Source organism: Plectropomus leopardus, chromosome 15 (genome assembly GCF_026936395.1).
Source record: "Plectropomus leopardus strain MGB_pleo_1.0 chromosome 15, ASM2693639v1, whole genome shotgun sequence".
Classification (NCBI taxonomy): domain Eukaryota; kingdom Metazoa; phylum Chordata; class Actinopteri; order Perciformes; family Serranidae; genus Plectropomus; species Plectropomus leopardus.
In genome coordinates, this window is record NC_142190.1 from 12,212,768 (window position 1) to 12,240,618 (window position 27,851).

Consider the following 27,851-nt stretch of genomic DNA (forward strand, 5'->3'; position numbering starts at 1 on the left):
TTTTCCTACCATACGTTTAAAATAAATTATAACTTTTAATATTTGTAGCTTTGTTGTGACGTGTCATATTTCAGCAGTAAGTAAACCGCTGTTAGTTAGTTAAGTAGATATGGTTATGCTGAAAAGGTCTTTCTTCATATGTCTGTGCACCATAAATTGTAGCAGAAATGTTTGCACTGCAGATGAAAAAAGAATTTAGTCCAGTGATGCTCAGCCTGAGGGAGAGGATGACTTCCTGATTCTTTAAGGATGAGACAAATTCAGATCAAAGCTGCATTTTTTTCAGATTGTCTGAAACCAGTTTCTAAATGTATGAAAACTTGCAAAAACTGTATTTAGAAGTTCTTATTAGGGACCTTGTACAGTTGTATAACATTTGGTTATTTGAATTACAGTGTGGTACACATAGATCTTGGACTGCAGAGCAGAAGGTAAGAAAAAGCCAAGAAAGGAAAAGTAATAACCATCACCATTAGCCTGTTGAACCATCAGCTTGACCCTATTATCATCATCATTTTTGGGATGTCCTCACTTTCATAGAGAGCTGAAGCCTGCACTGTCTACGAACTAGCTTCTGTAACATATTGTGTTATTTCATTGCAGTTTTTCATCTGTATCTCTGAAAAATTCAGACATGTTCTGGATGTTTTCTGTCAACATTCTAAGGTAAGAGAGTATCTAAGAGTGTAACGGAAACTTGAGCACCGTGTCATTTTAGCAAAGGTTGCAACAACAAGCAACTCATATTGGCATTAGTCTCCTAGTCATAATTACAAGTTAACTGTAAAAACTACAGACTTGCCAAACTGGTGAGCCACCATCTGCAGTTCAATGTAAACAAAATACAACATTAATACTGGAACATCCACTGAAGCTAATCACACAGCTAACTCAAAGGGAGCTGGCTGGTCTAACACATTTGTTTTGCCAATATGTGGTTTAACTTGCTAATGAACTTTAGCGATATGACATAACAGCTTTCATTCTGAAAAAAATGTTTTTTGTTTGCTACAATGAATTTTGAGCTTTCTTGTCAGGTAGGACCCAATGACTACTGCAATCAATTTGAACAACGCCTTTTATTTTGGCATCTTTGAAAACTACTCCATGAATGGCAGTTTCGGACTGAAGAATGAAAGATGTAATCAGGATGGATGTTAACCCCAGTGGGTAGCAAGAAAAAGAAGAACAGAGCACTCGGTGGGAACACACAGGGCTGCATCACAGAATGTGATCTAGGCCATATTAATAATTGATGAGCAACATTATCCACTGGGTCATGCCTGATCAGTGTCATAGTCAGAATGCTTTCAGAGCCTGTTTACACCCAGTATAGCATACGGTATGTCTTGGGTGATCCTACCACAAGTGGAAAACGCTGAATGTAAGTGCATTCATTTCATGAGCAAAAATAAGACCCCACTGTCTCCCTCCACTTCTCCTGTCTGACCAAAAAAAAAAAAAAAACTGTTGTTTGTAATATCTGAAAACTAGAAAATCGAGGAAAGCCTGTTCCTATTCAGCATGGAGAAACCGTGCAACAAATGAGCAGATTAAACAGCTGACTTGTAGTCGTGTTCAATACTAGTAAAATATTTAAACTGGCTTCAAACAACACAGGTGATTTTAATATTTAATACCAGATAAAATCATTTCTCTGTGGAACCTTGCTGGGAAAATAGCAGAGAAAACCAGCCTCGCTGATTTGATAACAAACTGCATTTTCCATATTCATACCTCAAGCGAGGCTGTGATGAATTGCACAGACTTCATTCTCTCTAAATGCAGCTCTTTAGGTAGCATTCTTTAAAAGAAATATAAGAGAAACTCCTTTTTTTCTCTCCTTTTAGCTGAAGCGTAAGACAGAGAGACACCCGGTCAATAGCTCACTCTCAGCTTTATGGGCTTCTTATTCCAATAATCCAAGAAAAAAGTCATCTCTAAGAGAGATGGGTCTTTGTATGAAGAAGCAGAAGCTCTTTTCTTTAAAGACCTGCTGTGAAACGGCACAGAATCATGTGAAATCTTTGCCTTTCTGTGAAAAAGATGCTCGACTTTGAAACGTCCTCAGTCAGCCATCAGTGTTGGTGAAATGACAAAGAGAGAGCCGCTGAGTGAGAAAAGCTCGTCAAAACCCTGATAACAGAGTTAAGTTGGCACATCGAATGTGTGATTGATGGGGGGGCCTCTAATCCCGCTAACTTTCATCCTTTGATAGTTGTTGTGATGATAAAGAAATGGGCAGAAAGGGGTTCTTTTAAATGTGACTTTCAGTCGGTCCCACTCTGATGCAGTTCATATCAGTTGTTTAAAAATATCTGCAAATTTGACTCAGGACAAAAGCTTTAATGACACGCAAAGATGAATACTTTTTGCAGTGTGCATGTAGCTCGAGGTTAGCCGCTCAGTGAAGATTGGCTAATGAGCCAACCCGCTGACGCCCATTCTCCAGGCCTCCAGCTGCTCTGAAACACAGATCAAACACTCGCTCTCTGCAGTCTGGCCTCGCCATCATAAGCTGAAGAAAGCGAGGAGCACGGCTTAATCTGGGGTGGGCCCCGGTTCACTCTGCTGATAACACTGCAAACAAGAAAGGAGGCATGACCCAGACTGAACTCTGCCAGGGCTCAGCGTGAGGGTCGGGTGAAAACGATCAAATTAAAGTACGCTGAAGGAAATGGAAGTTTATGCTGGGTGAATGTGGCCAGTGCTGCTCCACGACGGCTTTAAACAGACTCAGTTTTACATTTTGAGGGGTTGAATATTTGACTCTTGGTACCAGGGCAGCTTCTGGAACAGCTGTTGGCATCTTGGAGATGCTAGCAGCTTTGATTTACGAAGGAAGGCAAAAAAGGCCTGGATTTAAATAACTGCATTTTTCATTCTTAAAAATATTAAGAGACAGTTCAGGCTATTTTCTACGGAATAAAAAGCTTCGTTAACGACTGACAAAAAGCTCAAGGGTGTGTTTTTATTTTAAACCACAGTCTTTTTTCCTTCAGTGGCTCTTATTCACACGTCTGCTGTTTTTACGCTCAGAGACAAAGAAGGCATCAAAACTCTCTGGAAACCAATTTCACACATGTGATTACTCATGTGCCGATAGTGTTGTGAAGATGATGAAAATGTCAGCGAATTGTGAAAACTGGGTGAATCAGGACACATTGTGAGATAAAACAGCGGACAGCTGTCTTGTGACATTTCGGGTAGATTCAATCCGTTATCACTCTTCAGTGTTCCACTTTCTGTATGGATTACTATTGATATGATCAGATGACATCATGAGACGTATAGAAGTAACTTCAATTATAACAGGCTGCAACATATTTGTAAAGTCTTGTCCAACATATGGTAAGTTTTTATCTCCAAAATGAAATATTTGAAAACAGTTACATGTACAAAAGGATGAAAATGATTAAAAAAAATATATATCCAAAAATATGGCATCACCATTATCCAGTATGGTGTGTACATTTTTTGGCAATTTATAAAATATTCAAAGTGTTTTTCTGCTGTAGATTTAGATATTTTTAAGGAAAAAAAGAAAATCTCTCATACTGCATTAACTTTGTTGAAGAGTTTTTTTTTCCTACCATACGTTTAAAATAAATTATAACTTTTAATATTTGTAGCTTTGTTGTGACGTGTCATATTTCAGCAGTAAGTAAACCGCTGTTAGTTAGTTAAGTAGATATGGTTATGCTGAAAAGGTCTTTCTTCATATGTCTGTGCACCATAAATTGTAGCAGAAATGTTTGCACTGCAGATGAAAAAAGAATTTAGTCCAGTGATGCTCAGCCTGAGGGAGAGGATGACTTCCTGATTCTTTAAGGATGAGACAAATTCAGATCAAAGCTGCATTTTTTTCAGATTGTCTGAAACCAGTTTCTAAATGTATGAAAACTTGCAAAAACTGTATTTAGAAGTTCTTATTAGGGACCTTGTACAGTTGTATAACATTTGGTTATTTGAATTACAGTGTGGTACACATAGATCTTGGACTGCAGAGCAGAAGGTAAGAAAAAGCCAAGAAAGGAAAAGTAATAACCATCACCATTAGCCTGTTGAACCATCAGCTTGACCCTATTATCATCATCATTTTTGGGATGTCCTCACTTTCATAGAGAGCTGAAGCCTGCACTGTCTACGAACTAGCTTCTGTAACATATTGTGTTATTTCATTGCAGTTTTTCATCTGTATCTCTGAAAAATTCAGACATGTTCTGGATGTTTTCTGTCAACATTCTAAGGTAAGAGAGTATCTAAGAGTGTAACGGAAACTTGAGCACCGTGTCATTTTAGCAAAGGTTGCAACAACAAGCAACTCATATTGGCATTAGTCTCCTAGTCATAATTACAAGTTAACTGTAAAAACTACAGACTTGCCAAACTGGTGAGCCACCATCTGCAGTTCAATGTAAACAAAATACAACATTAATACTGGAACATCCACTGAAGCTAATCACACAGCTAACTCAAAGGGAGCTGGCTGGTCTAACACATTTGTTTTGCCAATATGTGGTTTAACTTGCTAATGAACTTTAGCGATATGACATAACAGCTTTCATTCTGAAAAAAATGTTTTTTGTTTGCTACAATGAATTTTGAGCTTTCTTGTCAGGTAGGACCCAATGACTACTGCAATCAATTTGAACAACGCCTTTTATTTTGGCATCTTTGAAAACTACTCCATGAATGGCAGTTTCGGACTGAAGAATGAAAGATGTAATCAGGATGGATGTTAACCCCAGTGGGTAGCAAGAAAAAGAAGAACAGAGCACTCGGTGGGAACACACAGGGCTGCATCACAGAATGTGATCTAGGCCATATTAATAATTGATGAGCAACATTATCCACTGGGTCATGCCTGATCAGTGTCATAGTCAGAATGCTTTCAGAGCCTGTTTACACCCAGTATAGCATACGGTATGTCTTGGGTGATCCTACCACAAGTGGAAAACGCTGAATGTAAGTGTAAACGACAATCAAGATGCACTGTGATTTCATCAGTCAAATCACTTGCAGATGGGTCCTGGAAGCATATAACCACTTATCGTTTTTAGTGTAAAGACTAATGCGTCTTGATGCCTCCCCAACGCAAATTTGTGAATCCTAGGATGGCAAAGGATTGGCCCATTGTATCCAAAATCACACCAATCCCACTCCTCTTGCCTAAACCCAACCGATTCAACCAACAAAGCCACGAGTACTAGCCACTCACAGGGAGAGTAGGACGGGAAATCCTTTGGCTATCCTAGGATCACAAATTGGCGTCCCCAATAAGATGTCATCAATACAGGATGTGGTGGCTGTTTTGTTAACAGCTCACACACGCGCTATAACTTCCCCATTTCACAAAGGGTTGATTTTGCACTATGAAAGAAGATGTGCCAAATTCTGCTAACAGCTATCTTCAGCTGTACCGACACAAATTCTACATGCCTACCAAGCATGCTGGTGAGCAGCTTGTAAGAGTGTGGATGTAACAATTGTGCATGGGGCCCTTAGACCTTCTAGGGTAAGTGATGTAGGCAGTAGAAATCTGAATACAAGTGAACGGCGATATGTCTCAGCTGTTCACTGTGTTTGGATCACCAAAACACATCTTAATACATGGTATAGACAGTATCTTAGGTTATTTTGACTGCAAAATGTGTGCACCATGCACTCCTGCATTCAAATTTAAGAAAAGTCTGATTCATTATGTTGTTTATGGTCTGTTAATTAATAAGATGACTGATCAATGTGTTTTTAAGTAAGTGGATATTTGTTGCCTGCTTCTGTACTAATCCGATAATTCCAACGAATGTGTAACCCTGTGTATCATTTCCTTCTCTGCTTCTCTTTACTTTTGGTTTCTGTGTTTTCTTCTCTGAGGATCATTTGACACGTTCTGTGGAGCAGAAGAACAAAAACAAAAGCTCACTCATAGTAGCACAAATTTACACACACGGCACACTTGGAGAGAATGCAAAGACCTCAGGCCCAACAGAACAACAACAACAAAACAAAAAGAAAGCAGATTTGTGTTTGTGTGAAACATCTGAGCTCAGCAGGAGAGACGAGTACAGGAAGGAGAAAGCATAAAAACAAAACCAGCTTGTTCTCCACAGGCGAACATTGTATACATTGCTGTACATGCTAACTCAATGAATCCTTAAACATTTTTTTTGCCCTTTTAGTATAAAAACACATACTGATGTACATTATAAAAAAGGCTTTCCTTTTTGCAAAAGAGCAGTGTTTCTCTTTAGTCGGCATGTATCGCACCGACACGGTTATGTATACATTATTTACAAATACAACCGTATAAAAATCTGTATTTCTCTTGTGTTCGTGTATTCAAAAAACAAATACATCAGATAGGTTCAATTTTGTTGTGAAATGTTTCTCAAAGTCCTTTAATATACAGCGACAGAGAAGCTGGGAGACAGCAAGAAGGCTGGTACACCTGACTCTTGAAAAGGATGTAACACTTTAAACAACATAAGATATAAATAAATGCTGTGCACTACTATGAACATGCTCACGAGTTATCGCAAGACACTTGGTCAAAAAACGTCTAGTTTCTGGCGAGTGTTATCACACAAGATCTTTCTGTCTTTACATAGTAAGTTACTGCATCTTCAAAAGTCAAAATCTAGTGCCTTAAAATATGAAAAAAACTGTGAACATCTTGAATTTTATCATACTCATGCTTCCATGCAACTGGGGTCACCTCTGCCTAAAGAGGACTTTGTTGGTATTGTAAGGAAAACAAATTCATTCATCATTCATCATTTTGCTGACATGCTCAGTATGAACAGTCCAACTTTACAGATATGTGTAAAGTTGGCTGTTGCAAACTCAACTCTATTCGCAGACAAGAATGTTGACAATTCTGCAATACATTCAAATATCATCCTTGTCTTGCCCGACGACACTTAGGCAGTGTGCCAGGTGACACTATAATGATGCTATGGACACCCTTTAGAGTCTGTATAAGAGACATCAGGCTTTCAACCAACTATGTAAACCCATCAGTGTCATTATTAGATGTTTAAAGCAACAAGCTTGGTATGAAGAGCATGAAAAGTGGCTTGGTCCAACAAACACAAGACTTTGACCTTGCAGACTGGTGTTTGTGTCTTTCGTGAAACTTGAAGTAAACTTTTAGCTATTTTGTCACAAATCTTTAGTCACTCATTAGTCATTAGTGCGATAACTCACCCGATTAACATAAGCAACATGTTTTTCCTAACCCTAAACAAGGTTTTCCTAACTCTGACAAAGTACTTTTATTGCCCAAAGCTCACAGCGGTCTGCTTTTTATTAATGCGCGGCAACTTAAGTGACGCAGCTGACCCTTCCTACAAAGTCTGCCTCATTATAGTGATGCTGGGGGCTTCTCCCCAAGTGTCAAAATATGACAAGTATGGATGGGATCTCAGTGCAATGGCAACCACTTTTGGAGGTCTACTTTCAACATTTTCCAAACAATTGTCATTTTCTAGAACATATGTATATGGAAACTACACCATAGTGGTACTGTTAATGATGATTATAGTGGGGTCTAAATAGTTCATGGAAGCAGTGATGCAGTGCTATGGTGTTGCATAAAAATACAAGTAAAGAAAGGAGTGATCGTGCTAAAGTGGTCTCCACCTAAAACACAAGAAAAGTGTTCTAATGTTAAACATGGACATGCTTTTACTATCTTAGGAAGCCAAATGTGAGCCTGTTGAGATGAAAAAACAAGCATGCAAAGACAAAGATCATATGGTGTTGGAGAAAGCTAGATGTTTTTAACCAAGTAGTTTGTGATAAGGATTGGAAATCAGACCCATCAGTGCAGTCGTAAAATAAACTTAAAAACTTAAAACATCCACAGAAACATATAAATGTTTTCACACAGATTATTTGATCATAAAAAACAAAGTAACAAGAGCTTTGTCCCAAACTAGGGAAAGCTAAAGTGGTAAATAGACAAAGAAAAATGACTCATCCTTTTGCAGAGTCAGGCGCTGACAGCAGGGGGAACTACAGTCAGATATGGCTGAAGGTCTTTGCATTCGCACAGAAGGAGAGATTTGTGAATTGGGATGAAACTGAACTGAAATCAGAGATTATGTTACTCGTTGATGCCAAAGAAAGTCTGTGTGATGTGCTTCTTCTTGCCACAAGTGCATCGACATAAGGCACAGGCACAGTTCCCCTCTTTCAACAGAGTGGCTCACGATAGTTTGTTTGTCCTTTTTTTTAAAAAAATGTCCCAGTGCAAGAAACAAGTAGGGTGACCACCACCGAGGTTCGAGCAGGTAACATTAGACAATGACATATAATCTGTTTTGTGTGATTAAGAACAGGGTGTTGAGCTGTTTATAATTGTCTTCAATGACAGAGTAGTAGGAGGGTGATGCTGTTTTGGCAGGAGGAGACATGGACGAAATTTATGCAGGCAAAAAAGAACTCTGACAGTCATGTGAAATTAAAATAGCTTTCTATTCAGTTCAAAGGTTTACATTGAAAAAAGAAGGAAAAGAAAAACCTATTTAATAGACCAGTGTTTTAGCTGTTGAGGTTTTTTGTGGCAACACTTGTGCCATGTTGACGTCATATCACAAGAAGTGTAAGAAGTGGGCAACATCTCTCAGCTACAACATGGAAACAATCGGGTGTTCAAAATATCAAAAGCCCAGCTAGTGAATTATTAGTTGCTAACACTGTCTGAAATAATTCAAATAACTGAATGCAAACTACTTTGCATGATTTTTCCCAGTTGGGTGTGCATGATAGGACATGAACATGGCATGAGTTATAATTTGTCATAATATACTATGAACAGATTGTAACAAAGACCAAATGGGCTTAAAATTGTGTGGTATAACTTTAGTTTAGAGCCTAAATGAAAACTTTCATTCTGTCTTTTGGACTGAAATGAACTGTGGCCCAATAATTTAAAAGTCTGGATGTTTTTACACTGTTGCTAAATCATAAAGTTTAGTTGTGTCCACAAGACTCTAATGTGGTTTATATATTGTCACATAGGCATGCTAATAGTACTTAATACATGTATACACATCTGGATCTGGTATGGGTCCAGACCATGGATTTTATAGTAAATATTGATGACATGGCAGCTCCCCAAATGTTTACTCAAAACATATTGATTTCCCCCTGGTGGCTGTCTGCAGCATAGGTCATAAACCTTACCTTAACCATGATGGTGGACAGGACATTGGCCAAACTAAAATATCGACATACCTGCCAAAAAAATGTATACCTCGAAGATATTTTTGGGCATTTTAGGTAGTTATTGTTAGATTTTCTGATAAGTTTGGTTTCAGTTAGTTGTCTGATGCTATAAAAAGTGGGTTTGATGTCATGATTGACAGCTGTGTGTGGCGATCAAGTCCTTGTGATCAATGGCTCTACTCTTGATTGGTCGAATGGCAGGAACTGGATACAATGGAATTTCTACTGTGCAGACTCTGTCTCTGAATACTGTCAACAAGGCAAGATTGCCTTATCGAGGATATTTTGGCTCCATCTTTGTACATTGGGAGGAAGCGGAGATGTGTTGTGCATCTTTTTGTCTAGTCACTGGTTTGGACTGAAGTGGCAGTTTATAAAATGCCTACCTTTGAAACTTTCTGACTCCTTTGAATGTATTAAGAGAGTTGGATGTGGCGCTGCCTGCCAACCTTGCTGTCAATTTGTCCCACAGGCAACTTGCGGTACATTTTCAATCCACAAAGGTGTAACAGTATTTTGGTAAAACTTTCCCAGAGCCTAGAAAGCGATTTAAATGTGAGTGACATCATCCCAGTACAAAGTGTATCGGCCAAGCGGATGCATAAGCTAGAAACCTTTTTTGGCATGTGGCCGGGCAATTTTCATTCAAGTGAATGGGTGCCATTTTAGACTTGGGTATCCAGTTCTTATAATAAATTCATGCCAAGTCCTGACACAATGCATATTAGTAGTAGTCGTAATTAAGTTCTTTTAGCATGCCTATGAGGCTTTAAAATGCTTTATGAAAAACAGGAAATACTTTAATTAGCTCAGCTTTGGTAACCATCAGATGAGAAAATAGGACAAGAAAAACAGAGGGGAGGGGGAGTGGGTGGGGCTTGTTGCCATGGGTGATCACCCTAGTGATTCTGGTACTGAAATGCTCTTCAGGGAGAAAGGGAACAGATCAGTGTCTCTTCTTGTAAATCTCTGGAGATTTTCCTCTCAGATTCTACCAGGAGGCTCCTACGAGCAAAAAGTGTGACTGTGTGTGTGTGTGTTAATGTGTGTGTTTGTGTGTGTATACCATGTTAAAATATGTAAACTGTGTGAATGCATGTATATATGCGAATGTGTGCATATGCATGTGTGTACACAATTAATAAATAGGGTCAAACCGATATATTACCAATACTGTTGTTAGTGTTTGAGGGTCAATATGATGGAGGTTCCTCTCTGACCCCAGTTTTATTAAAATAAAGTTAAAACCTACAATGAAAGACATTTTTTTTGCTTTTGTTCGTGTAATTCAGTTTAAAGGCCCAATAACTCTGCTGCTGTAATGTATGTATAAAGAGCTGAGAGAGATGTGTACGACACTCAGTTGAGAGTTTTAGTGTCCTGTGATGCTCTAAATGCCAATCTCAAAGGCTTTTCCACTCTGAGAAGTATAAAATTGAGGGAGAAAATATTTTTAAGCACTGAAATATTGGCACAAAAGATCAGCAGTCAGCAGCTTTGATCCAAAATTTTCGGTATTGGCTTTATCGGTTGAGCCTAAATATCAGTCTGAGTGTTTGTAAAGTGTATGCATCAGTGTGTCTGTATAGTTACAGTATCTATGATTGTTTATACTTCCATCAGCTCTGGCAGTCTTTCTATGTAGTGTCTGTGTTTGCTGTCCCGGAGGCAGGCGATATGTGTACATCTGTCTGTTTTTGCCGTCTTTCTTTCAGGATATCTGCGTATTTATTTATATTTGTATGTATCAGTCCTAGAGGCAGACATTGCTGCTGATCTGGCAGGTGGATCCAGTGCCGGCCTGGGAGAGGAAAAGCCTCCCGTTGGGGCAAACGCAAACCTCGTAGACAGTCTGCCTGGTCCCAGAGGACGAGGAGCTGGTGGAGGCCTTCCCCTCGGGCAGCCGCATCAAGCGAATCCTCCGAGCATCCAGAGAGATCTGTGGTAGAGGGGGAGAAAAGTGGTTAGATTGGAAAAAACGTCTTCAGTTAAAATGAGTTCTGAGAGTCTGGTACATTAGGTTTAAATTTGGACTTCTGAGCTGAATTGTTGTGACTTTGGACATGTTATCCACTTTCTGTTTAAAGGACAAGTCTAATTTAAGTAGTTTCTTATTGGCTGATGGTGAATTAAGGTGCTGGACTCAGGCCAGCTGGACAGGACTGTTTTGTCAGTGGTCAGGATGTGTAACTTCTGGCAGAAAACCAGATGTAGCTTAACTCATCTTCAATCTCCCTAAAATCACCCATGTCACTCCTAAATTAACGTCTGCATCTGCATGTTCTGCCTTCCGTCCACATCACAATCCAACGTAGTGTTCAGTATGTTTGACCTCATTACAGTCATAATCCTCACTCTTCATTCAGACCACAAGAGTCACACATTTTCTTCCTCTACAGACAAAAACTCATCTTTTTTTCCCATCATCTTTACCTCAGCTAACCCAGGCTGAATCATGTGTCTCTTCTCATTTCTTCACTCTAATTGCTCTCAAGGCAAATCTCTTCACCCCCTCTCTTTAGTTTAGCTTTTGTTTTTCCTCCCAGAACTTCTACTTTACAGGATTGGACTCGCACAAATAGTGTCAGTGACTTATAACACCTTAGCACTCCACATTGTTGGTTGCACAGAATGTTAAGTGGTCCAGATATTGAGAGTCACACTCAATAGCGGCATCTATCCAATTTCTCTGGCATCAGATCTTGCATATTAGAGATTTTTCTGTCCATACTTGCAGGTCTTTTAGACATTCAGTGCGCAGTGACAGGATAGCTGAGCGACTGGAGTGAATGATAAAGGTCATGTGTTGGACTTGAAGCTCACAGTGTGAATAGTAATGCATGGAAAAGTGATATCAGTGAGAAAAGACACCCAGAATGCACTTGCTTGGCATCATCTCTGAGGACAAATCTTACAGACTGAGGCAGTGGTAGTTTGGGGGTCTGGTTGTATGCTCCCCTGGGGAGATTTTGTTCCTTATTACGGTGGCTGTATGCACAATTTTTTTTTATTTTTCAACATTTTTTTAAATCATTTGCAATAATAAAATATCAAAAAATCTTACATCATTTGTGGAAAAGCATAACAGCAGCGCCAAAGAACAACAAAATCATCCCATGAAGCATACATCTTATTTTGTAACTAGTTGTTCTCAAAGGCCGAGCATAACAGAAAAAAAGCATGAAAAAGTTTAGTGTGTGCTTATTCCCAGGTCATTCCTCTTGTCTCCTGAGGACTAAAAAGAGCAAATACCAAAAAAATTCTTCTGCCACACCACCACAAACACACACACTCACACACAGCTACTCATCCACTCGTTTTACTCCCTTCAACCCCACATTGATTGGAACAAACTGCCTTTCTCCCTCTGCACAGACGCAAACCACTGCTGCATGAATCCCATCTCTCTGCCCTCTCCTCCCACCGGCCTCCCGGGGCTCGTCTAGGGCCGGCCGTCTCACTGGCCGAGGAGAGGAGGAGCTCTCCAGCCATAAAAAAGGTACAGGAGCCATTACCAGGCGCCTCTGGGAGGCATCGCCATCAAATGACCTGGAACACTTTTAAAGCAGAGTCTCAGCTGACTTCTTCAGACAGCTGCTGTTGAACAAATCTTTCACCACGAGGGGCAGAGAGTGTGAGACACTGAGAGAATTTGTGTGTAAGTGTGTGTGGCTGGACAATCATCATGTGTGTGTAAAGATGAGGGTGTGATTGTGTGCTAGTGAAGGACAAAAGTACAAACAGATTAAGCAATGGAAAGGTAAGACTTACTGTGTAGTTAGATTTTCACTGGCAAATAACCTTGCGGAGAAGAATCAGTTATACCAACACAAAGTCTGTGTTGGGAGAGCAACACATTAGCAGCAGTTTCAGTCCTCCACAACTGTCTATACAGGATGCGTTCAAGCACAGTACTGAGATTGGACACCTTTGGCAGTGCTAAGAGCCCAATACACAATCACTGTAGTTATGCACACTTGGATGGATTACTGAATGTGCCTTCTAAGCAAAGTGTCAGGTGGTTCCCTGACTTTCACCTTCAAAGTGTCACTCAAATTGATACTGACCAGGAGGACAAAAACAAAAAGACCACAAAGAGACACAAAACAACTACGAGGTGACTCAAAATTACCGTGAAGAAACTAAAACTCACAAAATTAACACATGTAGTGACCAGGGAAAGATTAAAAATGACCACAAAGAGACACAAAAACACTGCACAGAATGACAAGGCAAAAAAAGCAAAAAAATACAAATTTAACCCCAAAAAGAACAAAAATGCCCTCAAAGACATAGACAGACATAAAGCAACAAAAAAAGTCACAAAACCAAAGAGACACACAATGACCAAAAAAGCCACAAATTACCTCAAAGAGATATAGAATAACCACAAAACAGTAAATGATGACAAAAGACTAAAAACCACAACATTAACATGAGACACAAAATAACCAAATAGGACACCAAATTACATAAAAGAGACACAACTTCACTTTAAAAAAATAAAACAACTGGTCACAAAATGAGCACAAAGAAAGAAAAGAAAAGATCAAAAAGACACAAAACAACCGAAAGGAGACACAGATTGACTATAAGGTTAAACATAATGACAATAAAAGACACAAAATGACCTTAATGATCCACAAAACAACTACAAGGACACACAAAATGGCTACAAGACAGCACAGAACAACCAAATAAGACAGCTGTATTATTGAAAATGGAATCTGGAGTCCACACTTGATTTGGGATTGAGGGGAAAAAATGCAGCACTAGCCTCTATAGGTTGCATCCCAGCTGGGTGTAGTTAGGTTTGCTCTGTTGTACTTGTGGCCACACCCAGTGGTAATATAGCATGGTACAATGATCCATTAGTATATTAGTGCTGCACATGGTGATGGTGTGGAAAAATTCAAATCACCATGTAAAAGACCAGGCATGTGTAATCAAGTGTCAGTTCTGTGACTGAGTGACTGAAAAAACACAGTATTTCACTATTCAAGTGTGTGTGTGAGTCTATTTCTGTTTCTGCCTGTGTGGTTTGTGGGTGTCTAATGACCAAAGCCACTCTGTAATTGCGGTGGTGGTGCCAAGGGGGTCCTGAGGAGAGCGCGAGTGTGTGTGTGTGTAAGACAGAGGTTTGACAAATGGACATTTGCAACACTAATGGAGTGTGAGAACGTGATTCTAATTATCTGAATTGACCATCACAAGTTCAACAGCCTCATTCTCGACCACACACCCATGAAAACTGCAGGAAGACGTGGCGAGGGGCGTGGCTACTGTGGTTACTTTTAATTGGACCGAACGGAATCCAAGGGCACCTTCCAGAAATGGCCTCTCTCTTTCTGCTCGTCCATCTCATATCAGCGGCCTGTCTTAATGTATGAAACTGTTTTTGTGGGAAACTTTTAAACACTTTCTTCTCCCTAATCCTCCTTCGCTGATTTGAACAGATCTGACATGACACGACTGGTGCAACCTAAGGTGGGAAATCCTTTTATCAGCACAGCCGACCGTGATGAATGTGAGGACTGATGTGTGTAACGAATCACTGGATGGTTGGAGGAATTTAGAAGCAGGGAGGAAAGGATGAAAGAAGGAAAGAAGCTGCACAAGGATAAGGAGTGGATCAGCAAAAAGGAGGAAAAAAGATGGTAAATAAGGAAAGTTAAAGACAGAAATAGGACAGAGGAAGGAGGAGGGGGAAGGAAAGGAACTGGAAAAGATGGATGGAAAGAGAAAGTTGTTAAAATTAGTGTGTGAAAGATCCAAAGAGAACCGAACTGGAGACTGAATGGAGGATAGGAAGGGAAAAAAAGAAAGAAAAAACAATCAACTGCTGTTCTCTATTTCCCGGCTTCTCTATGAGGCTCAGATTCTGGTGGATGGCCAGTATGTGGGAAATTGCCACCAGCCAATAAGCTAAATGCTGGTCCATGTTGGCTGAGGGAGCTAACTATTGTTCGGATTGTTGTTTGCTAAAAATAAGTTTGGACAGGAGAAATATTGAATGGAGATGGAGCCCCGTCAGCCAGTATGGCTGGAGGACAAGAAAAGTTAATTTCTCAACTTGCCAGAACACAGAGTGGGAGGTTTGTCTTTGTGTGAAGAACACATTTGAAGTAAGAGGACCGCATTTAATAAAGAAAGTTATACTTAAAAGTTCATTTCAGGGACAAATCAAGCTGTTCTCTGTGCTCAACATGTACTAATCCCAGGCCGTCAAATACCAACAGTTTCTCAACCCCCTCAGTGTGCGATAAGTTCCAAAGTAAGTTATCCTGAACCCTAATCTGTCAATGTTTAAATCCGACATGTCCTGAAGGTTTGGCTTGGAAAGCCCAGGCCTGTTGGTTCTAACATGTTATAATCACAAGTCATCTAATGCTGTCACTTCTCACAACTGTGTGAAACTTGCTATAACCATCATGTGGTCAAAGTCAGGTTTAGGTTTAAGGCAACTACTTGGTTAGGTTTAAAAAAAAATAAAATCATCTTTTGAGTTAAAATTGGTAGCTAACGTGAATACATCGTATAAGTGACATTAATGCTGAAGGACAGCGTCATTTAATAACACTGTGGGTAAGCACATAATAAGCAGCACAAGTGTGCTTATAGGGTGGGCGGGTGGGGAGGTGGATGGGTCCCACAAACCACCGACTTCCATGCTTGAGTTCCCTGAGTCGATGTGTGTGTGTTTTTTTTCCACACCTTACCATGTGACTCTTTTGCCAAAACCTAACCATCTGTGACTTTGGTGCCTAATCCCAGCCATCATGACAGTCTGTGCTGTTGTGTGAACATAGGACCGTGCTGCTTCATCCCACCACATGTGCATTTGTCGACATCACGGTAGCAGCATCCAAGAGCGTAAAGAGCTGACGCTCGAGGGTACCTAAAACATCATAGATTGACGTGGAAGGTCACTGACTGAGCCCAGGCCCGTTGGTTCAGATTGAGAGCGTGTTGGTTAAAAATATGATTACATCCTGGAATATGTGACTGTTAATTAAACAAAGGTCATGACAAACTGTTCTCACAGCTGACATTTGGACTTGTCACAGTAGGAAAAGCACAGGTGTTACTAATAACATAAGCTATGGCTCTGATCTATTCAAATGTCCCAGTGAGAAATTCCACCAGCATACCAGGAGTCTGAAACTGAAAGAGCTATATTAAATTCATCCACCATTAATTTTTATTATTTTACAATTGGTATGTGTCAAAAGCCTTCCCTGAAAAAAGAAGCCTGTTGGTGATGAACTTTAGTGACACACTAAGTATCACATCTCTATAGGATGTTTTATGTAGGAGAGAACCTCTTTGAATGTTTTGTTCCAAAATAAGATAAGCAAAATAAAAAAGAGCAAAGAATGACTCATAACATCATAAGAGGTTAATGATAATTTGAGTTCTGGTTTCAAATCTAAATCCTTTCCAGACTTACATTTTTATCCTTCAGAGACTGACTGATTAAAGGGCAGCTCTTTCAAGGCTAATTCCAGTTTATTACAACCAACAGTTTATCTTAACCACTTTATTCCAATGCAAGTGCACCCAAAGTGTCATAGCAGTTAAACTAATATTCCCTTACTGCAAAAGAAAACTGTGTGCTCTCAGCCATAGTAAGTATAGAGGGCCAAAGTTACAAGAGGGATTTAGACTGTGCTGGCTGTACAACAAACAGTTTGGGTAATCATTTTGCAATTTAACTTCTTTTTTTTTTCTTCCTCACAATAAGTTTGACAAAGCTGGGGATCTGTTTCAGTCAGTTGACTGTGAATTGTGACCCATTGGACAACTTTTTAGTGATGTCTCAGTGTTGCCAAATCTAAGCAGTGAACTTGATACGTAAAATGTTATTAATACCAAAACTATTAGACCTAATCTGTGATAAACCAGAATTAGCGCTATATTTTCCCATTTTGATGCAGTTCTTCAAACAGACAAAAGGTTAATTTTCCCTTGTTGGTTTACACACCTCTCCATCTTTGGACTCCAGACGCAGCTCGTTCCTGCAGATGGCCTGGATGTCTCCGGCCTCAGCCAGGATCTGGATTCCTTTTGGTGCCTCCATCAGCAGGGAGCGAGTGGGAGACTCCAGCCTGGGAGGAGACAGAGGCAGAACAGTTCTGAAAACTTCGTGTTTGGATGAGTGGGAGGGCAAATTCTCAAAACTAAAACTAAAGATAGAGGACAACAAAGAAATTGAAGGCGTGGATACGCTCAGAGATTCTTTTCTGCGTTACTATCTTCAGTAGAGAATTTGACTTTGCTCCATTTTCTTAAAGTTGATTTGTGTCAAACAGCCTAATTAGAAACTAACAAGGTCCTGTAAACTAAAGTCACGATCCTGAAGCAGCCTGTTTATTAGACTGTTTCAGCAATCTGTCATCCTGACACTGTGCAGAACGTAGCAGAGATTTTCATCACTTTAACCAATAAAAACAAACACTTCAGCTAATAAAAACCACCTGCACTGCTGTTTTTCAACAACAATCAAACGGATATGTTTAGGTGAGTAGACACACATATTTTGTAATAACAAAATTCACCTTAAACTACTGGTGTTCAGACTTTGTTTTGGGAGCGTGGAGAGAATGGCCTTTAAAAATTTTATGTTACACTCCTTCTCTGCTAGATGAAAGTGTAACATCCAAAAAATGGTCCCAGTCTTAATGTCTAACATTCAAATTAGTCCTAAAAAAAAACACACACTTCATGGACCACCAAAAATGATTAGAAATTGAGTGGATCCGACACTGCAGCCCACCTGCAAGCTGTGGCTGCTCACACATTTCTGTTCGAGGATTAAAAATCATCCCACTCCTCTTCACATCTTGACAAAACCACTCAGACCCACGAGCCGATCTTTATAGCAAGCAGCAAAGGTGTCAAAATGCTTCAGTAGATTCAGACCTGCAGAGGAGGTCTCTGTAGACTTCCTGTCACTATGGCAGTTGTGGATAAAATACATGATATTTTCTCCACAGGGAAGGTTTTCATTGATATCACACACTTTATTCAGCTGGAGGATTGTGAGCTTTTGTTCTGGGTGAGGAGCAGCCATTAAAGCTTCTGTTTATATGCACAGATTTAGTGTATGCCGTCCATCATTTGCTTTAGGGTTGTGGGTCTAAGTATTTATATCAAGGATATATGTGTCGTATGTTCATTTGGAATATTCTCTTGATTGGTTTATTTATGTCAACAGGGATTCTTGGTGAGAAGACTGGAGCTGAAAAGTCAGATTAGCACAGAATGGAGCTGCAGGCTCTGGAAGTATTTTCTGTACATTCCACTTTCCTCTAAGCTTTCTTTAAATGACATATGATTTAATGAGTCTCCTATATAATATAACGCCATATCAGCAAAATAAAATGCTGAAGTTTGTTTCTGCAAACCACAGATATGTTGCATTTGCACATTTCAAATTTATTACGAAGTTCAGATTACATGTATATGAGCTTATTTTCTCTTTAGGAGGAGGAGGGGATGGTGGATGCCGTAACACCTGAGCAAGAGGACTGCCAAGCAGCAGACAGCAGCACATTCAACCCGGTCGTATCATGTTTTGTCTTAAAATATCCAGTTTGGTAGGGCATCATACCCGCATGCAGAGCTGCTATGCCCAAGTTAAAAACAATCTATTTTCAAGACACTATCCCTGCAGATGGGTTGTTGCAAAACACTCACTTTTGGAGGCTTAAAAGCCGATGGAAACACAGTAATGACTCACAGAAAAAGAACTGTTTCTGTTGTACAGGAGAGCCTCTTAAAACTAGTAATAGTACAAAAAGGGCATGAACTTCTATAGGAAAAAACAGGAGGGAACCAAGGCACTCGTCTTGAGTTTTAAACGTAGAAAATAATTATAAAAAAAACCCCAACAACAATAAATTCTTCAACGTCAAAGAATTTATTGTTTTTTATGAAACAAAGGCCTTGTGAGTACCTTGGTTCCTTCCTGTTTTTTCTATAGATGTTTTTGTTGTTTGTTGGTCTGCAGCAGTGGTCTGCAGCTTTGCAGGCATATCGCCTGGATGACATGATATTTAACATTCCCTCCACTTCCCAATGACAAAATCAGCTCATATACTACGTCACTTAAAAAACATGCAAATGTAGCATATTTGTGGTTTACAGAAATGTACAATACCAACATTTGTCTTCTGGCGACTGTGCTGGCAGAATACTGTTCGAGACCAACCAAATCAGGTGTATTTTAACAACAGTTCAGGACATGACTGGTATGATTTGCAGCAACAAAAACCAAAAGAAAAACCCACACATGAGGTTTTCCTAACACTGACCAAGTAGTTTTTGTGCCTAAACCTAACCACATTACTGCAGAATTGTCACAACATAAAATTTAACATAGAAATGAAAACGAAAATTTCAATATTTCCCTGACATATGAAATGTGAAAATGTAACATGGCTATGATTTGCACAAACCAGTAATGTCAAAACTTATTCTGGTGAATGTAACGACACCATAGGTTCATGTTATGGTTGTCAGTTTTGATTATTTCAATGTTCTGTCTGTGTGTTTAACATGATTGCAAATTTCAAAATGTTGTTGATAATGGAAACAACACAATAGTAGCTGCATTCCTAAAAAATGTTGCTGAAAAAGAACCAAGACACTTAACTACTGCTACATTTAAATGAGGGCGTTTTGTATGTTTGTGCCAAAGGCCTCAGACTGTAACAATTTGTTAAATTATTCCCAAATACCCTTATGCATCCTGGTTGATAAATCCTTTATCTCTTTAAAGGTTTTGAGTTTGTAAAAATGATAAACACAAAGACTAAGAACATTTTTTTTTTTTTTTTGCTTTACAATACTAATCTCAAAACGTGCACATGGCAACATTAATGGATAAAGTTAAGGCAGAAATGTTCTTAATATCAAGAGAGAGAGGAGGAAAAATAAGTGAAACAAAGTATTACAAGTTGCATCAGTGAAAGTAACAGAGGGTGAAACAAAAAAGAGCGAATTACAATAGAAGAACACAACTATCTTATTTCCAATGTATTCTGCTGCAGTCGGCTTGACTGGTGTCATTCTCTGAATTTGCTCCTGGCAGATTTCATGAACAAAGTGGATCAGGTGTTGACCTAATTTCTTCAGAGGTTAAGAAGAGGTGAGAGGATCTGCCGTACAGTAGCTGGTTGCATGTAACAGCAGTAAATGTGAAACGAGGGGAAACAGCAGCAAACTTAAGTTCTGTTTCAGCCTTAAAAAACCATTATGTGTTAAGCTTTTCTATGTTGGGGTTCAAATTCAGGTCAAGGAGGAGGATAAAGAATGAACATTTTTTATGCCAACGGTATCATGAAGAAGTGTGGATGGAGGAACAAGTGGTGCTCTCCACTTCATGGTATGGTTAGAAGACAAAAGAGAAAAAAGAGGAGATGCCAAAGGATTTCTTTACTGTTATTACATCAGAAACTTTAATATCTTTAATATCTGACCTTAGTGACTGTACAATTACGATAAATCTTATGGATATGTGTCGTCTCAGACTATCATCGATTAAAACATAGCTAGAAGTAAAAAAAAAAAAAGAAGATAACTGTTCAACACAAGCAGAATAAAGACATTTAAATGTGTTTTTCTTTCCAAATTTGATGTGGAGTACAGAAAGTTTCAAGAGAGGGAGCCTGCTTGAAGCCCTGAATCAACAACCTGACCACTGACCAGGGAATTTGAGCTTAAGACCCCCACTGTGCAGTAATGTTTGATGTGTAACAGCGAAACTTCAGGCATGAAATTTAAATGTGACAGCGAAAAACCATATTTCTCTTTTTTAGTCTGGTCTTAAGTCTCTCAGTGCACTTCAGTTACCAACAGCTCTCCGAATACACCAATAATTTCACTGCGTGTGGCTTCAAGTGCTGATCTTTGAGAATTGGACAGTTTTTTGTTTTTTTAACAATACGCACAGAAAAAGGGGCAGCTTTGTATATAATAAACTATTTGCTTGGCAGCACAGTTAGGGCTGAACTTATCCCTTTGACGGTGCTTTTTGTCTCATTTGTGCATCCTTGAATTTGCTTATAAGAGCTGAACTGGCATAAGTATTCTGTCCAAGGTTGAGTTTAACCGACTGATGAAAAGACAACACGAAAAAGTGATGCCTCTGGACATGGCTATTGCTGGTGCGGAGACATAAAAACAACCATTAATAAGTAGAGTCAGCAAATTTTCAAATTAAACTTTAATCCCCTTTGCATTACCCCTTGCTCTGTGCCCACAGAGGGTTAAGCCTTAACACAAATTAATTACAGAGCGTGTAATATGGTGATTAATTGAACACATATCATCTAATGCCTCATCATTGTAGTTGTTTGATTTTCAGTTGTATTGAGGTTTGTTTTTTTTTTAAAGACAATCTAAAACAAGCACTCAATTAAATTGGATTCATTTGCAACCATCAAGCGTTTTGGCTTCTCAAACATATCAGACCAATCTTATCAGTTTGTTTCTGTTTGCTTTTGCCTGCGTCAACAACAGTGCTGACACTATCTATCAGTATTCTCGCTAACCGATGCCACCAGAGGGCAAATAAAAACAGATTGGAGCCAGCACAATTTAAAACTGTTGCATCTGGACATTAAGTGAACATAGATGAGACTTTAATCTTATGCTTTGCAAAACAAGAGGGTAAAAACTGATCCCCTGGGGGTTGTGGTGAGAATACTGAATGGCTTCATATCTTAAGCTCAGGGATGGAGAACTCTCACGCTCTGCAGAAGTGGATGGCTGGTGGTGGGCAGTGTTGGGGTCATTACTCCAAAAAAGTAATGTATTACACATTGCTCATTACTTCTAAAAAGAGTAATTTATTACTTTACTTAATTACTCCCTGAAGAAAGTATTTAATTACACAACTAATTAGTTAATTAGTTAGTTAATTGAGAGAGAGAGAGAGAGAGAGAGAGAGAGAGAGAGAGTTAGGGTATTTTAATAGCGCTCAGCATTCCCAAAAAAACACTTTTTGTTTTAAAACAACATTTAAAACTTGGATTCATTTTTTATGAGAAACTGTTTTGATTCTTTGATCAGTGGAGCCTTATGTTGTGAGGGAAAACATACTGAAGGAGTGGACATATGTTTGGACTTTAAGACCACTTCAGAGATAAGGAATCACCACTTTTTTCATCTCTATTGCTTACCTTATCATCGCGGTGTATCGTAATAAATTTTATATTATTATACTTTAATTATACTTTGGTGCTCATAATTTCAGTTAATGAACTCAACTCCAAAGAATTTGGAGAATCAAGCCGAGCTAACAATGTGTAGCATGTCCTTACTGACAAAAGTTTAAACATTTATATTTTTATGTGTGATATAGGCGGCTAATATAATAATAAAACTTTAGCTATATAGCAGACTAGTCCAGCTTACTTGGCGAAGCGGTTTCACCTCATGAGATTTTTTTTGCTGCTCAACAGGCGTATTAGATTCTCGTTATGCAGATAACTAAAGAATCATGTAATGAAAGTAATGACATTATTGTTCGATTAGTAATTGTAATGTGATTACTGACTTTAGAAAAGTAACATGTTACATTACTGTGTTGCAAGCAATCGTGATGTGATTATCGTAACTTGTTGCTTTGCAACGTTGTTATTTTGTCATCCATCCAAGACACCATTTTTTTTGGACTGCCCCAAACCCGTCTAACTCCTTATCAACTTTGGTGGAAGTCTGAGGTAGCAAAAGTCTCAAAGGGGATCTTAGGATAAACATGAGAACAAGTGGCTCAGCACTCCTGGCTCTTCACCTCTACACAGAAATACAGTGTGAGGAGGAACAGTAAGAAGTTTCTACATTCAACATTGAGGCTTTTAGTGTCTTCCTCCAAAGGCCTTCCCCTGCAATCATCCTCCCCCTTTTTCCCAGCTCCTCTGGGAGTCAGACAGGGAAATATTTCCGCCCCAGGGTTATATTCCTTTTCATTTCCTCTTCACAGTTCCTGTGAATTATTTTTCCATTTCCTTTACTCTTATTTCTCTTGTTCCAATATAAACAGTTTCTCATATTTCATAAAAATCTAGATTTCACTAAGAAACGGAACACTTTACCATATGTAAAAAATCAAATGTCGAGAATGCATGCGATAAAGTAATCTTACCCATTACTGACAAGCTGTGTCTGACAGGCTGATGTTATCACATATTTATGCACTTCCACTTTTTGTCCACCTGTTTTAATGCTACTTATTCTGCTATCTATTTTTCTCTTTCCTTATCGTTATCTTTATTTTCCTGTTGTCACCTGTTTCTTTTATGGCCGCCACAACCTCATTTCCCCACAGCAATCAATAGACTTTCATCTTGTTCCCTTTCTTGTTTTCTATTTCACTTTTGTACATCCTCTTATCCTTTCTCTCTCTTTTCTTGGCAGCATTTCATATCTACGACTGAGATCAAAGGTTAATAACTTTTCACGCTTCCTCCTCATATCGCCAGCCTTACAGATAACAACGGAAATGATTGGAGGTTTTTGACATGACAGAAATTGTAAACTCACACAGTCTGAAACCCGTGGGCAGCTTCCGTACTCTCCTTTCGCTCTACAGGCACCTCCTTTGTCCTTGGTGACGACAGCTTTTTTAAATTATCTGCTTCACACGGAGTGAACACAGTGGTCAGGACTGTTTGGCGTTCTAAATATATAAGCTATGGCAAGTTGAAAATGGGCTGCCTTCTTGCCACGCAGCAAATCATAGGTTAAATGGCAATCTCGGGCCAATACGAGGGCAGCTGATTGCTTCGCGGGGCTTCGTGAACAGCTGGACACTGCGGGGGAACACACCATCCTCTCAATTACTGAGATCAGTGTAAGGTGGAGGTGTGGAGTTTGACCAGGGCAGAGAGAAGGAAAAGAAAGGTGCGACTGTGACATTAGAGAGGACAGAAAGGGAAAAGGAGAGTAATAAGATGAAAAGAAGGGGCATACTAATTTGCTGCCTATTTTTTCAGCTTTTTTTTTCTTGTTCTTGAGTAAGGGTGCAGGTCACCTTGAGTCGTGATCTCTTTTGTAGTGATGTAATATGCGGCCCATTATTTTTAGTAGGAACGTGTTGGTTTTCTTGGCTTGACTTCCTATTTTTTTTCCTGTTGCGGGATTGTTTTTCGTTAACTGCCTTGCTCTTTGCTAACAGCCTCTGCAGTTAAAAGTTATTATAAATCAAAAATCAAGGTCGAACGGAGAGAGGGGAGTGACGTTTAGAGTCAGAGATGAATACAGAAGAAGCACAAGCAAACAAAAAATGGCAACACGTGAAGAGAATAAAAGAAGATCGGGAGAAGATGAAGGGAGACCAGAAGATGGCTCAGGAAAGAGGAGTGAAGTTGGGACAGAAAAAAAGGTGAAGATGAAGATAATTGAGGCAAGAAGAAGAGGGGTGTTAGTGAGGGCAGGAGAGTAGGAAGATGAGAGGTGAACATGTGAGAGGAAGGTGATAGAGGAGAGGAGATTGGAGATGGCACAAGTTGAAACGAGCTGAGACAGAGAGGAGAGGAAGACAAAGAGAGAAAGAGCTTAAAGCAATTTTCACTGAATCTCTGATCTTTACCAGGTTGGGGTGCAGTGTCATGGCTTCTTCTCTAATGGTTAAAAATATTTTCTGCTGTCTTGCACTTCCATGTTGAGGTGCTATACAAACAGGTGCTGCTGCTGCTGCTGAGGACAGCGACAGTGGGAAACAAACAAAGAAGTACTTGAATTATATGTCTCAATTATTAAATTGAAAAATACAGGTGATATTTTAGGGTTTTTACGGATGTGTTCAGATAAAACCTTTATGCCTTGCCTTGAGGTGATGCTAGAACAAGACTAAAGGTGTGTTCAGACCAAATATGAAGCAAACTTTTGCCTCAATTTTGCCGCTGGAGTGTTTTTGGAGTTAACCCTAACCTCTTCCCACTAAGGAATCTAATGCAGGGGCTGATTTTCCATGGAGCGCTGCCTACTTCCTTTCAGCGCTGTAGTTGAGCAATCAGATCGTTCACACTGGATGTGTAGCGGCCCCGAGCTCAAGCTCATGATCTGCAGCAATAGTTTCAGCATCAGATCTATTTTTTCCTGTAAGAAAACATACTAAATACTCAACTGTGAATAACATACATGCTATACTGGATATGATATACAATGTCTGATCGTCACAAATGATGAAATATGCATCCAGTGCTTCCAAAATGTTTGTCAGTTGTCTCTAAACAGAGAGGGAGAGAGGCACACAGGGATGCACACACACTCAGACACAGACACACAGCCAGAAACACACGAACCAGCAGGGACAGAGCTTTCTGTGTGATTAGAAAAGGAGCAAAGAAAAAGAAGCGCTGTAGAATAGCGCGGACTGGTGTGAATGGCCTGTGTTTCCATCTCAGTGCAGTTTCAATCGCAGCGCCATGATGTTTCCATGTAGAGCGAACACTGCAAAACACTGTCCATACAGTGCCTTGGGACAAACCTCACCAGATTGAGTTCCTGTGAGTCTAATGTGAGTCTATTAAAGTTTTCATGATGTGAAAACTTTCAGCTTCTCAGCTCCTGCAGGAAATGAGCCACTTCACATCTCATTTCACCTTAACAAAAAAGAACCTTAACGATTGCTCTTGCTGCTGTTTCCATTGCTTTTTCCCCCTTCCCATCCCACATTCACTGTCCTTCTTATTGCTTCATTTTTATTCCTTTTATCTGTGCTCTGAATTGGTCCGGACATAAATCAAGGTGCACTATCAAACTCACTCATGCTGCCATTTTACTTTCACAAAAGCATTTCTCTGATGCAAGGACACATCCTGTTGACAAGGCATTACCACGCAGATGGATATGACGGTTACGGTTTCGATAAAAAAAAGTGACAGCTATGGGTGGGATGTGTGTGTGTGTGCTCGTGGTTAATGTGATATCCCGAAATGGGATTTGAATCCTCGATTGCTACCTGCCAAGGGGTTGGGAGAGATTAGAGTAAGATTAGATTTTAGCCATGCTCCAACGAGCTCGCTCCCCTTTTCTGACATAATTGGATAGTTTGTGCCATATTTCATTCTCAATTGGCTGGTTGTCACCAAAGATGCATAAACACGGGGAAAAAGAAATGGAAAAAAAACCCCAACACATCACCGTAGACTCTGACTGTCAAATTATGCGGACAATCACATGATGAGGGGCTTTGGAGCGACGCTCAGAAACGATCTGTGCATCACAGGCGGGACCTTTTCTCACTTTTTTATTATATGAAATCATGATTTTGAAAGGAAAGCAGCAGTGATTGATGAATCACAGTTCATCTCGGTGCAACACACCACTGAAATACTGTTATTAGATATTTGTCATCAAAGTCCTTCTCTCTCTAACCCCTAATTCCCGTCACGCTCGTCTCTGCAGCATTTCCTCTCTGTCACATAAAGCTCTTCTTCTTCCTGCGTATTATCTCTCCTTCCCAACTTGTCTCTTTTCTTCTTTTACTCACTTACTTCTCGTTGTCTTCTGTCTCATTCTTTCTCTGACAAAAATAAGTCCTCTATTCTATTTTTTTTCTCTTTTCTGTTTTGCCAGTCTCCTGTCCTTTCAAGTTTTTTTTTATTGTTGCTCACATCTCCCTTTTTTTCCCTCACTCCCTCTTGTTCTTTAATCATCACACTTTGTACTTTTGTCATCTCTTTCTTCCGTCTTTCTAGATTTTCTTATTTTCACCTCACAGTCTGCCACTTTCCCTCTCAGCTTCTCTTTCAATTCACATCAAAACAATGTAACAATTTTTCTAAAGAACACTTAGGTGTGGTTACTGTTTGAAATTCGACTGGGGTAGGTTTGAGTTGGGACGCAGCTGGTTTTATGTAAGCTGGTGTTTCAGTGTCTGTGTTGCTTGGGTGTGACCTGTTTCTGTGGTGTTACGAGTGTGCAACGTCCAAACTGTTCTTTAAGTTGATGTTATATCCTTTCAAAATAGTATTTCTGGGTCCAAAGCTTGTAATGTTTACAATGCCATAGTGCTGTGTTCCTAGTTTGAACAGATCTGGGTCCAAATTAATGACAGAATTGTAATTTCATTGCTTTGCTATCAGTGAGAAAGAGAGGACATGGCTGCAGCTGATCGGGTAAGTCATAGTTCTTAAACAAATGGAAAGAACAACAACAAAGTTTTGGTATGGCCAGTTTCCTTCTAATATTTCTTGTGTAAAAGCATCAATTCTGACACCGGGGAGAACGTCAGGTGCTTACCCAGGAGGTCATCCACCAAAGAGCAAAAATATCTAAATATTTCTACATTTCATGACAGCCCAGCTGGCAGGAAACATTCCCACAATATTGGCTAACGTTACCTACAAGTTGCAATAATGTTTTAAAGAAAACATTTTCAACTAATATTCAAAGAGCATTTTAAGAATGTTTAGCATTTTAAATAATGTTCCTTTAAGGTTAAATGCTGACTAAGGTATAACGTTTTAACTGCACCATTCTGAGGATGTTTTCGGTGATGTTGAGAGGTGACAGATGACAGGTGACAGATAGAATGTTCTTTTATAAAAATGTTCCTAAAATGTTACATGAGAACAAAGGAGGAATTTTTTTTCAAAGCAACA

The 27,851-nt window shown here is 39.4% G+C and overlaps 1 protein-coding gene across 4 annotated transcripts in view; it reads right to left on the bottom strand.

The window, feature by feature from the left end:
* Window positions 1-1,890: 1,890 nt before the first annotated feature.
* sgcd (sarcoglycan, delta (dystrophin-associated glycoprotein)) overlaps window positions 1,891-27,851 on the bottom strand; it is a 323,685-nt gene continuing 297,724 nt past the window's right edge. For all 4 annotated transcript variants that reach the window (XM_088089010.1, XM_042498784.2, XM_088089011.1 and 1 more), the window contains 2 exons: window positions 17,219-17,342; window positions 1,891-11,173 (listed from right to left, as the gene is read on the bottom strand). In XM_088089010.1, coding sequence (XP_087945136.1) covers window positions 10,988-11,173; window positions 17,219-17,342 — 310 coding nt within the window. In that variant the 3' untranslated portion in view covers window positions 1,891-10,987. The remainder of the gene's footprint in view (window positions 11,174-17,218; window positions 17,343-27,851) is intronic.